The following is a 12,912-nucleotide window of genomic DNA, read 5'->3' on the forward strand; positions in this document are numbered from 1 at the left end:
AGATTTTTACAATAACATCAAAAGTTTCACAGACGGAAACTTCTATTTAAAATAGCAATATTTAATAACAAGATAAACTTCATATAATAGATGTTAAATTTGCATCAGGATTAAAGAATATTAATTTTGGTTTTTACCCATACATATCCAACCCGAGTAACATGCCTGTGATATTTTTTCACAGGACTCGGGGAAAGTACTGAGTATACAGTGCTAACACACATTGGTTTATGGGTAAAAACCAAAATTAATAAGATAAACTTCCTTGCAGCTCGACTTTTCTATTGCTTCTAGATTTTTACGATAACATCAAAAGTTTGTTTTTACAGATGAATCAGGATGAATTGTCCTGTCTGATTCAGTAAGTGTTGAGTTTTGCGCTTGTTCGGTGAGCAAAGGATCAAAGAGGGGTCCCTCGTTTCTATCCATGGTTGCTCTGTAAATGGTTCGAGTCATTTTGAGATTGTTGTGATTGTTCTTGCAGATACTTTCTTATGATTTTCAGTACCTTGGTGTGTTTTAAGAAAAAGAGAGCCTCATTAGAATTAGATGATTGTTATCGAGACAGATTTCTCAATTGAGTTGAGTTATAGATTGAGGATTGGTGTAGACATCTCTCAGATTCCATCTAGACATGAAGGGTAGGTGTAGCAGGTTTCTTACAAATCGCTGCAACTTCCAAACTGCAGGGAGCGTCATGCCATTTTCCTTCTATGAAAGACAAGGGAAGACCCCTCTGTAGGATGGTGCATGACTCTCCAAACAACCCACCGTTAGGCTGTGTGTCATCCCAGTTCCAAACTTTGACTGCTTTACCTCCATCGAAGCATTGCCATTCGGTACTCAAAGTGCAGTTGATCCAACCAGCTTCAGTGTTGTCAAGAAATTGCAAATATTGGTGGTTTTCCAACGGAACCAGATCTAAGATGAAATTTGTCTCTTCCCAAGATTGTGGGACCATGACCCCACCTCCAAGATCTTGGCAATGTTGCTTTGCCTCTTCAAACACAAAGACCGCATCTGTGACGATGTAACAGCCACCACGCCAAAAGCTCCATTCAGGAGGACATGGTCCTCCTCGCCGGTTGGCAAAGCACATCTCTTCATTTGCCATCGAAGAAACTATCAAGTTTCCCCAAAATGCTAGAGGTATGAATTGCTCTAAATACATTGTCGGAGTGTGTACAAAATCAAACTTGTTTTGCTGATGTAGAAATGATAACTGAAGTTGGTATTGAGGTTATGAATTCCACACACACTTGTTGTTTGAGCGCATCGTTGAAGTTGACAGCTAAAAGTGAATTCTGTGCAACACGTACTGACCCGTTTTAAAATCATCAACAATGAACCTGGCTCAATAACTTAAATCCGTAGAAACAGCCTTGGTTATGAAACCATCTCCAAGCAACAAGCTTTAAAGTGACAGTTTTTACCATTTCTAGCAAAAAAAGATAACTACCAAATTTGCAGAACTGCAGTTAGATACCAAATTAGATCTTGAGTTTTAACATTGTAATGGAAGGCAAGTCGATAGCCTAAATCAGTTTCCTGCTTATAAAATAAAAACCTGGCCAATCCATTTTATCTGGGTTGAGTTAACTGTTTGTATCAAAGTCTCCTTGGTTCTTGTTTCTAAACCTAAAAAGGTTAACAGGGCACTGATACCCTCATGAGAAATATTCCAGATTGATAGGATTTTTTCTTCAACAAAATTTTGTTTCGATCTGAAGTTACTGTCTTACTGTTTATGTTTACGATAATTATTGTTCTACCAGATTTCCTCAAAGGACAAATCTGCAACTGCCTATAATAGCCAAATATCTTTCTAATGGCGTACTCTGAATGCGTGCCAAATTAAATGCTTAATGTATCATCAAAGGAAGAATCCCATCACCTATCCGCTTTTCTACTCACAGTGATTATGTTTCTCAAGAGAATTGGTCTGGTACAAAATTTATAATCATTGTCTCAGCAGTGAGCTTTCAGATACAACCTGCTATATTTTGCTTGTTGATATCACCAATCCAGACATTGTCTTTAAGCTCTCTGTTACGATCATCGATAACACGCTTGCTTTGTGTGATGAAATGCGCTACCTGTTCAAATTTTATGCTGCATTTGATTCCATGACCCAATTTTATAGCGCTGTGTGCAGCAAGTGAAGAATCAGCTAGTTTGCAGTTGCACTTCAGTTTCTACAGCGAGTCCACATGCACACTTTATGTGAGGTTGCCCAGCTTTTAGATAGGGCAGATTTTCTTTAAAGGAACACGTTGCCTTGGATCGGTCGAGTTGGTCTTTGAAAAGCTTTTGTTAAAATATGCATATGGGTAGAAAGATGCTGTAAAAGTAGAATACAATGATCCACACAAACATGCCTCGAAATTGTACGGTTTTTCTTTTACCTCGTCGACTAACACGATCGGCCATTAATGGGAGTCAAATTTTTGACTCCCATAAATGGCCGACCGTGTTGTTCGCACAGTAAAAGGAAAACCACGCAATTTTGAGGCAAACTTGTGTGGATCATTGTATTCTACTTTTAAATTATCTTTCCAACCATATGCATTTTATAACAAACAGTTACAAACACTTTTTTATAGACCAACTCGTCCGATCCGAGGCAACGTGTTCCTTTAATAGTCCTGTAAGCAGAGACGATTTGAGCGCATACTATCACAGGAAGCAGGGCCACGATGATGGGTTCAGATGTCTATGGGCTATAGTAATCGGATAATTTTAAATCCATTTTATATATGTCATGTTGTTTATTTTCATAATAGTATGTGGACATCCATAGTACAACTGTTTCTTCTACCACAAACATTACAAACGCAACAAACAATCCTGCCTTCAAAAGATATAATAATAATAATAATAATAATATCGAAGTCTTATATAGCGCACGTATCTACCAAACAAGGTACTCAAGGCGCTGAGTATATACAAACTTTCAGAAAGAAAGGTTATTGCAGTGATGAATTCTGAGACCCAATTATTTAGCACCTTATTTAAGGTGCTACGGCGCATAGAGCAGCCACAACCAGGAACCCTGGGGCGAACCCCTTCATTTTTCGATAAGTGCACTGGGTTCTTTTACATGCGTTACACAACACATGGGACCAACGGCTTTACGTCCCATCCGAAGGACGAAGCAATGGTTAAGTGTCTTGCTCAAGGACACAGTGTCACAGCTGGGGATTCGAACCCACACTCTGCTGATCAGAAACACCAGAGTTTGAATTCGGTGGTTTTAACCGGTCAGCCACGACACTTCTAGAGTTAAAGTTTTCATTAAATCTTCCACTATCAAAATACATTCTTACTACAGACCTGGAATTTTACGCAGGCCATGGAGACCATGGCATCTGTTGCCCCGGTCTTGACCTTTGTGCCCCTTCAAAAGTTCCCCATTGACTTTAAGATTTTCCAATGGAAGTGCCCTTTGAAAAATGAAATCAGCCTTGCCCTTTCAAAGACAAAATTCCAGGCCCGTACTAACAAATTTATTTTCAGTAATGAATGTGACATTTACAAAATTTGTATATTTCTATCACACAATTTAAATAAACTAGATTTTTAATATTTTTAATGAACACCAAGAAAAACATATTTTGTCAAATATTACAACTTCAATCTAACACAAACAGAAAATATCTATTTAAAATATCAATAATTAGTAACAAAATATTCTTGCTGTTTAACATTTCTTGTCACTAGATTTTTACAATAACATCAAAAGTTTCACAGACTGAAAACTTCTAATTAAAATAGCAATATTTAATAACAAGATAATCTTCCTTGCAGCTGGACTTTTCTATTGCTGCTAGATTTTTATGATAACATCAAAAGTTTGTTTTTACAGATGAATCAGGATTAATTGTCCTGTCTGATTCAGTAAGTGTTGAGTTTTACGCTTGTTCGATGAGTAAAGGATCAAAGAGTGGTCCCTCGTTTCTATCCATGGTTGCTCTGTAAATGACTCAAGTCATTTTGAGATTGTTGTGATTGTTCTTGCAGATACTTTCTTATGATTTTCAGTACCTTGGTGTGTTTTAAGAAAAAGAGAGCCTCATTAGAATTAGATGATTGTTATCGAGACAGATTTCTCAATTGAGTTGAGTTATAGATTGAGGATTGGTGTAGACATCTCTCAGATTCCATCTAGACATGAAGGGTAGGTGTAGCAGGTTTCTTACAAATCGCTGCAATTTTCCAACTGCAGGGAGCGTCATGCCATTTTCCTTCTATGAAAGACAAGGGAAGACCCCTCTGTAGGATGGTGCATGACTCTCCAAACAACCCACCGTTAGGCTGTTTGTCATCCCAGTTCCAAACTTTGACTGCTTTACCTCCATCGAAGCATTGCCATTCGGTACTCAAAGTGCAGTTGATCCAACCAGCTTCAGTGTTGTCAAAAAATTGCAAATATTGGTGGTTTCCCAACGAAACCAGATCTAAGATGAAATTTGTCTCTTCCCAAGATTGTGGGACCATGACCCCACTTCCAAGATCCTGGCAATGTGTCTTTGCTTCTTCAAACACAAAGACCTCATCTGTGACGATGTAACAGCCACCACGCCAAAAGCTCCATTCAGGAGGACATGGTCCTCCTCGACGGTTGGCAAAGCACATCTCTTCATTTGCCATCGAAGAAACTATCAAGTTTCCCCAAAATGCTAGAGGTATGAATTGCTCTAAATACATTGTCGGGGCGTGTACAAAATCAAAGTTTTTTTGCTGATGTAGAATTGATAACTGAAGTTGGTACCGAGGTTGGTTATGAATTGCACACACACTTATTGTTTGAGCGCATCGTTGAAGTTGGCAGCTAAAAGTGATTTCTGTGCAGCACCTACTGACCCGTTTTAAAATCATCAACAATGAGCCTGGCTCAACAACTTAATTAAGTAGGAACAGCCTTGGTTATGAAACTCATCTCCAAGCAACGAGCTTTAAAGTGACAGTTTTTACCATTTCTAGCAAAAAAAGATAAATACCAAATTTGCAGAACTGCAGTTGCAGATACCAAATTAGATCTTGAGTTTTAACATTGTAATGGAAGGCAAGTCGATAGCCTAAATCAGTTTCCTGCTTATAAAATAAAAACCTGGCCAATCCATTTTATCTGGGTTTAGTTAACTGTTTGTATCAAAGTCTCCTTGGTTCTTGTTGGTGGTTTATATAGGCCCTACACCTCATATTTTCCACCACTGCCTTTAAATTAACGCTATTGTTCAGGCAATAAAACGGCATACAGCTAGAAGTGGTGTTAATGTTTGGTATTAAATTCTGAGTCTCTTAAAGGCAGTGGACACTATTGGTAATTACTCAAAATAATTATCATCATAAAACCTTACTTGATTACGAGTAATGGGGAGAGGTTGATGGTATGAAACATTGTGAGAAACAGCTCCCTCTGAAGTGACGTAGTTTTCGAGAAAGTAGTAATTTTCCACGAATTTGATTTCGAGACCTCAAGTTTAGAATTTGAGGTCTCGAAATCAAGCATCAGAAAGCACACAACTTCGTGACACAAGGGTTTTTTCTTTCATTATTATCTCGCAAATTCGGCGACCGATTGAGCTCAAATTTTCACAGGTTTGTTATTTTATGCATATGTTGAGATACACCAACTGAGAAGACTAGTCTTTGACAATTACCAATAGTGTCCACTGCCTTTAATCACAATGCCCGTGAGTTTTTTCTTTTGTTCATTACTGAGAAGTAACACTTGGACTTGTAATTTGGGTAGGGATTTTAGGGGAAAGAAAAGGAGAGATTAATTTGGGGGTGAAAACTGACCAGTGAGAATCATCATTTGTTTTAGTGAAATTATTATAAAATTATAGAAATTTCTGTCAAAATATGTATCCCTTTTAGTTTCTGTGTTTTGGGTTATGTGTAATGTGTCCAAAACATACTACATAATTTGAATATTTGAAACCTGGTATCATTGCTTCCAACTGAATGTGGAGACACAAATTTGATTTATTTTTTTCGCTTTTGTCGGTCATGGTTGTTTTGTTGGAGTTTATACAAAGTAAAGCATCGTATTCCTAGAAAAGTGTGATGATGAAGTATCTCATTCTGTAAGTTTGTTGTTCCTTCTCTTTGGGAACTAAATATTCAAGTTGATTTTCTTCCTCCATGGTTGCACTAAGCTCAGCCCATCGGTGTTGTAATAAATGGTTGCAAACAAACCACAGACTATAAGTTTTACTAATTTGTACTTACCACTAACTAAAAGATGTCTCACTGTTTATGAAATGTTGCTATACTTTTATTTTCTAGTTTGTATTTTGTTCCCCATCAAGCGTCACAATTTGCCGGATACAGGCGCATTATAAGTGTTCTTATTATTATTAATAAAAACAGTCATTACTGGGCAAATCTCAACATGATTCCGACCTTGATCGACTAGAGAGAGAGTGGGGGTGGGTGGGGGGGGGGTGAGAGAGAGGGGGAGACTATATTTGAGTGTGCCTCTGCCTTTAAGTTGCAACCAAACATTCCTAGTTGTTGGATGATGTGTGAATAATACGAACCTTGTGATATCATATTGAATGCATTTGTTCAAACTGATTAGTGCCAGTTGAGTTCCCTGTAGCTGATACACAGAAGCAGCCCTAAGGCTCATGGGTCCTAAAATATGGCACACTCAACTAAAAATGTTCAAGTGCCAGCAATGACATTTGAAATTTTTGGAAAACTAAAAGCCAGCAAATTTCTGTGTTCGGTTTATGTTCCCTGCATGCGTCAGACATGCAGAGTGAATATATATATCAATGTTTCCTAGAAAATAACCTGGTCATACCATTATCAGAGTAGAATTTGTTCAATTTGTCATCCATCCCGAACCAGTGCCAACGCAACTGTGATTCCAATTTCATTGTTTAATTCATCTGCTATCAAACACTGTTTTATCACTCCATGGTTATTCACAGTCAGTGAAAATACTGACTGCAATACCAGTTAGAGTATCAGGGAAAACGGCCAAGTCAAATTTCTGGAATGTTTCACACGAATTGAGCTGAAGTTGATAAAAATCAATGTAATTCAGTGCTTACGCCATCTGTGTTTCTTAAACAGCATTTGCGATCTTTACAAGTGGTCTGGAGAAAGAGTTCTTCTTCTTGACTCCTTCAGTCATGGCTAGAGGGCAAACCTATATTTATATCGATGCACACTTTCGCTAGATGCCGAGGGTTTCGCTTTAGTCTTTAATCATGATAAAGTTCAAGCTTTCAGACTGAGGGGAATTGAGTACATACTGATGTGAACAATCTCTAGCGAACCTAGCCTGAGATAAGAGTGTACCATGACTTCATAACAGTGGTCGTGAGTGCTAGAATGTCACCTTGCCATCCACATAGAGCATCTGTCAGGCTAGGCTCCGGGCAAACACCCAGTACAGGTTTCTGAATTACTGATACAGTCGGGCCCCGGACTGTGTTGCTGCAGGTAACTGCCTAGCCAATCTCCTGCTAAAATATTTGCTTTGGCGAAAGTGAATTCAACCTGGGTTTGTCTGTCTGTGCTCCATGGAAGAAAAACAAAATAGTGTGAGGAATGAAGATGAATATAGATATGTAGGTCTCCTTAGAAAGTGTCTTGGGTTGTTAGATGAGAATTCAGGGTTCAAGTGTCCAGGATTTAAGTGTGTCAGTTTGTCTTTAGTGCAATCATTGGAGTTGAATCTAAACAAACTTTGGTTTACTTAGAACTTTATGAAGAAATGGTAATCGTAGTTGATGATGGCTTGGCATTTCAAATTGTAGGAAGATTGCCTTTTGATTTTTCAGCATTCACCAGGCAGGACACAGAAAGTATTGAAAGAGCGATGCTAACTGAAGGAGAATAGCGTTTCAGCAAAAATTCAGGTTGGTTTACAAAAAAAACTGTAGAGGCTGAAGGATGGAATGTTCCAGTCATTGAAACGCAAACTATTTTACCTCAACAGTCACAGAATTAAAACTAAAGATGTGATGTGCATACTCAAGTTATTATGTAAGATCCATTCTGGCTGTTGTTTACCTTCTTTATCATCTCCTTTTTAAAGGCAAAGCAAACATTTGGTTATTGGAACTGCTTGATTGTTTTAATCCTAAATAAAAAATGTAGATGTAAACAAAAACAAATCTCGTCTGAATTTTTTTTCTTCAAAATGTAGTCCGGTTTTCTCAGATTCAAGATTTGTGGCGTAAAAACTGTTACCAAAAGCTGCTGTATGTCCAACCAAGTAAGCTTTTTTTGCCATGATTTTTATGAGTGATTACCAAATGTATACCTTCCCTTTAAAGACACTGGACACTGTTTGTAATTGTCAAAGACCAGTCTTCTCACTTGCTGTATCTCAACGTATGCATAAAATAACAAGGCTGTGAACATTTGAGCTCAATCGGTTGTCGAAGCTGCGAGATAATATTGAAAGAAAAAACACACTTGTCACACGAAGTTGTGTGCTTTCTGATGCTTGATTTCGAGACCTCAAATTCTAAATCTGAAGTCTCGAATTACTTCTTTCTCGAAAAGTACTCCACTTCAGAGGGAGCCGTTTCTCACAATGTTTTATACTACCAACCACTCCCCATTACTCGTTACCAAGTAAGGTTTTAGGCTAATAATTATTTTGAGTAATTACCAATAGTGTCAACTGCCTTTAAGAGACAAGAATCCAATGATTCATGGTTGTATTAAGATGGATCTACAGTTGACTGCACCATTGCTCAACAAATTATGTATTCATTTGGATTTAATCTACCAGTCTATATGCAACGATGCTTGTGGCGTTTGTTGGCACAGCATGACCATAACATTATCGCAAGCTTACATATAAGCTACTCTCTTTTCATGGGAGACACAAACTGACCCTTGGGGTCATGGAAAGAAGATCAGACTTTAAGAAGATGGACTTTCTAATGCAATGATTAAGATCTTTAGTCCATGGCAATGTAAATGATGTACGGTTTGTACGGTTAGTGTCGAGACTGTTAGAGTAGCCAAACTAAAACATTTCAAGAGAGGGTAGATTTCCTGATAGGTGAAGCGAAGTCACCTTTTGTGTAAAAACACTAACTGATTTTCCTCTTAAACTTCATATGTCTTACTCGAGAGACACAAGTCACACTTGACGATGAGACTCCTTGGGGAAAAAGGATGTAGCTAATTATTCAGTTTCTGTGGCCTTTGATAGAGTTGTGTGAAATCATTAATTTTTATCAAGTATCATGAGATTTCAAGTCGGAACTGTGTAATTTGAAGTGACAAATCAAAAGTGGTTGAAAATCTTGGATTAATCTCAACATTAAACAAATAAACAAAATGTATGTGTTTCAAAGGTCCTACAGGATGCGCAAACTCATAAAAGCCTCGCTCCAAGTCTTCTAAGGGCCTAGATGATGAGTACATTCATAAAAGCCCTGAGTTTTCTCAGGTCCTAAATAATGAGTAAACTCATTAAAGCCTAGAGTCTTCCAAGGTCCTAGATGATGAGTAAAAAGCTCAAAATCCTTGTACGTCCTAGATGAGTAAACTCATTTAAGCCCCCAGTCTTCTCAGGTCCTAGATGATGAGTAAACTCATTAAAGCCCTCAGTCTTCTCTGGTCCTAGATGAGTAAACTCATTCAAGCCCTTGGTCATCTCAGGTTCTAGATGATGAGTAAAGTCAGGTCCTAGATGATGAGTAAACTCATTAAAGCCCTCAGTCTTCTCTGGTCCAAGATGAGTAAACTCATTCAAGCCCTTGGTCATCTCTGGTCCTAGATGATGAGTAAACTCAAGTCCTAGATGATGAGTAACCTCAGTAAAGACCCAAGTCTTCTCAGGTCCTAGATGATGAGTAAAGCCCTGATTCTTCTCAGGTCCTAAATGATCAGTGTATGGAGAGCCTGAGAAAACTCATCAAACCCCCGAGTCTTCTCAGGTCCTAGATAATGAGTAAACTCAAGTCCTAGATGATTAGTTAACTCAATAACGACCTGATTCTTCTCAGGTCCTGATCAGTGTTTGGAGAGCCTGAGAAAACTCATCAAAGCCCTGAGTCTTCTCAGGTCCTAGATAATGAGTAGACTGAAGTCCTAGATGATGAGTTTACTAACGAAAGACCTGAGTCTTCTCAAGTCCTAGATGATGATTAAAGCCCTGATTCTTTTCGGGTCATAGATGATCAGTGAATGGAGAGCCCGAGAAAACTCATCAAACCCCTGAGTCTTCTCAGGTCCTAGATAATGAGTAAACTCAAGTCCGAGATGATTAGTTAACTCAATAACGACCTGATTCTTCTCAGGTCCTGATCAGTGTTTGGAGAGCCTGAGAAAACTCATCAAAGCCCTGAGTCTTCTCAGGTCCTAGATAATGAGTAGACTGAAGTCCTAGATGATGAGTTTACTAACGAAAGACCTGAGTCTTCTCAAGTCCTAGATGATGATTAAAGCCCTGATTCTTTTCGGGTCATAGATGATCAGTGAATGGAGAGCCTGAGAAAACTCATCAAACCCCTGAGTCTTCTCAGGTCCTAGATAATGAGTAAACTCAAGTCCGAGATGATTAGTTAACTCATGAAAGACCTGAGTCTTCTCAAGTCCTAGATGATGATTAAAGCCCTGATTCTTTTCGGGTCATAGATGATCAGTGAATGGAGAGCCTGAGAAAACTCATCAAACCCCTGAGTCTTCTCAGGTCCTAGATAATGAGTAAACTCAAGTCCTAGATGATTAGTTAACTCAATAAAAACCTGATTCTTCTCAGGTCCTAAATGATCAGTGTTTGGAGAGCCTGAGAAAACTTAACAAAGCCATGAGTCTTCTCATGTCCTCCTAGATAATGAGTAAACTCAAGTCCTAGATGATTAGTTAACTCATTAAAGACCTGAGTCTTCTCAAGTCCTAGATGATGAGTAAAGCCCTGATACTTCTTAGGTCCTTATGATGATCATTGTATGGAGAGCCTGAGAAGACTCATTGAGTCTCCTTGGGTTCTAGTGTATGCAGAGTCTCGGTTATGGCTGACGCAGCGTGTGGTAGAGTGCTGATTAGGATTGAATCTGAGCAGGATGTTCATTGTGACGCTACATGTAAAGCTCAGACGGCTTAAGCGTCTTTTAGCCTCTGGTGTGCCCATTGATCACGCCAAACAGTAATTGCTTCATTTATATGTACGGTGAGCGTAGCAGGGGGTCAGGGGATGTTAGGGGGCATGGAGCGATGATGGTGCATAGGGTGATGGCTTTAGTTGAGTCTACTTACATGCTGTCTTAAAGTTAAAATCATTGGTTTAAATGAGTTCTTGGCTTTATTTTCACAAGATTTACTGTGATACAGAACTTAAGCCAAAATACTATTACCGCCAGGTGTAGGTTGTTCCTAAATACTTGTTAGTTTTCATTTATGGCTCACTGCTTAATTTGCTCAGCTAATACATGTGGTGGGTGCTTTCTTAAGAAGAACAAAATACGAGAAAATTCACTTTGATTGTGGACGCTCTACTTACCAGCAAAAGGCCAGTATAATTTTCCTAGGAAAATGACTGGATGAAAGTACTGGATTATAGGAAATAAACATTCAAAATGTCTTCCAATTAGTGTAGTTCCTTCAAATTTAAAGGTCTGCAGATAATACTAACTCAAGATGACATTGTCTGGATATTTTGTTGATAAGACTTTGATAACAGAGCTTCTTAATTTCTCTGTCATGATTGTCCCTGCATCCATGAGGTACATTTATTACTTTGCAGATAATACAATACAATAATACAATATCAAAGTCTTCTATAGCGCACGTATCTACCAAACAAGGTACTCAAGGCGCTGAGTATATACAAACTTTCAGAAAGATAGGTTATTGCAGTGATGAATTTTGAGACCCAATTAGTTAGCACTAATTTATAAGGGTTTACAAGGTGCTACGGCGCATTAAGCAGCCACAGCCAGGAACACCGGGGCGAACCCCTTCTCTTTTCGATAAGTGCACTGGGTTCTTTTACATGCGCTACACAACACATGGGACCAACGGCTTTACGACCCATCCGAAGGACGAAGCAATGGTTAAGTGTCTTGCTTAAGGACACAAATGTCACGGCTGGGGATTCGAACCCACGCTCTGCTGATCAGAAACACCAGAGTTTGAATTCGGTGATCTTATCCGCTCGGCCACGACACTTCAAGATATCATTCTCCATCTCAGATTCCCCTTTTTGGTTTCTCTAATCACTAAGGACTGAAGGCCCGACTGCACTCCATTGGCTTCACCATCCATTGTCTGCACTCTAATAAGACTCCAATTATTGTAAGGTTAAACTCATTTGGCCAGTTGTTCTGGAAGATATTCGGGCAGCATCTGAAGACATTCATTATCAATCTGAAAATTGACTTGTTAAATGAAGTGGTATCCGTCTTCCAGAGAAACCTTTCAGTCTGAAATGATGTGCTTTTCATGGACGTTGTGTCGTGTAAAACGTGACTTAGACACAGGATTTCAACAAATATATTAAAATGTCCGGAAACCACAAAAGAATCTGCTTTCTTTAAAAACAAAATGTGAGCCCTCTTTTGTGATTTCTTCAAAATTGTTTGAATGAATATAGGTCTTTAATTGCTTTGAACACTGCAACTGATTTTGTATTAATTGCAAAGAACTTATTTTCATGCACAAAATTGAAACCAAGATATGATAACAATTGAAGGTGATTACTTCTCTTATATTCCTTTTAGTCTATTTTCCCCATTTAAGATTTGACCACATGTTTTCAAACTTCCATTTTTCTGAAGATGAGCACCTAGGCCTGTACAGCCATTATAAATGATGTCATAGTGCCATACAGACATAAGCTACATGTACCTCACGTCTCTAAGCAATGTTCAAGCTGCTATAGGGCATTTAGAACTGGTCTGGAAAGTCTTTAAGACTTAACGC

General features: G+C 38.5%; 3 protein-coding genes across 4 annotated transcripts in view; 1 reads left to right on the forward strand and 2 right to left on the reverse strand.

The window, feature by feature from the left end:
* LOC139941467 (uncharacterized) overlaps positions 1-12,912 on the forward strand; it is a 168,287-nt gene that overhangs the window by 20,319 nt on the left and 135,056 nt on the right. The gene's annotated exons all lie outside the window — the stretch shown is intronic.
* On the reverse strand, positions 629-1,114 carry LOC139941920 (C-type lectin domain family 4 member E-like). Its single transcript, XM_071938564.1, has one exon. The coding sequence runs from the start codon at positions 1,112-1,114 to the stop codon at positions 629-631; it is 486 nt and encodes a 161-aa protein (XP_071794665.1).
* On the reverse strand, positions 4,165-4,650 carry LOC139941921 (hepatic lectin-like). Its single transcript, XM_071938565.1, has one exon. The coding sequence runs from the start codon at positions 4,648-4,650 to the stop codon at positions 4,165-4,167; it is 486 nt and encodes a 161-aa protein (XP_071794666.1).

The sequence above is a fragment of the Asterias amurensis genome, chromosome 9 (assembly GCF_032118995.1).
Source record: "Asterias amurensis chromosome 9, ASM3211899v1".
Taxonomy (NCBI): domain Eukaryota; kingdom Metazoa; phylum Echinodermata; class Asteroidea; order Forcipulatida; family Asteriidae; genus Asterias; species Asterias amurensis.

Excerpts from the sequence above, each read along its gene's own strand:
- LOC139941920 (XM_071938564.1), bottom strand. The coding sequence starts at position 1,114 with ATGGCAAATGAAGAGATGTGCTTTGCCAACCGGCGAGGAGGACCATGT.
- LOC139941921 (XM_071938565.1), bottom strand. The coding sequence starts at position 4,650 with ATGGCAAATGAAGAGATGTGCTTTGCCAACCGTCGAGGAGGACCATGT.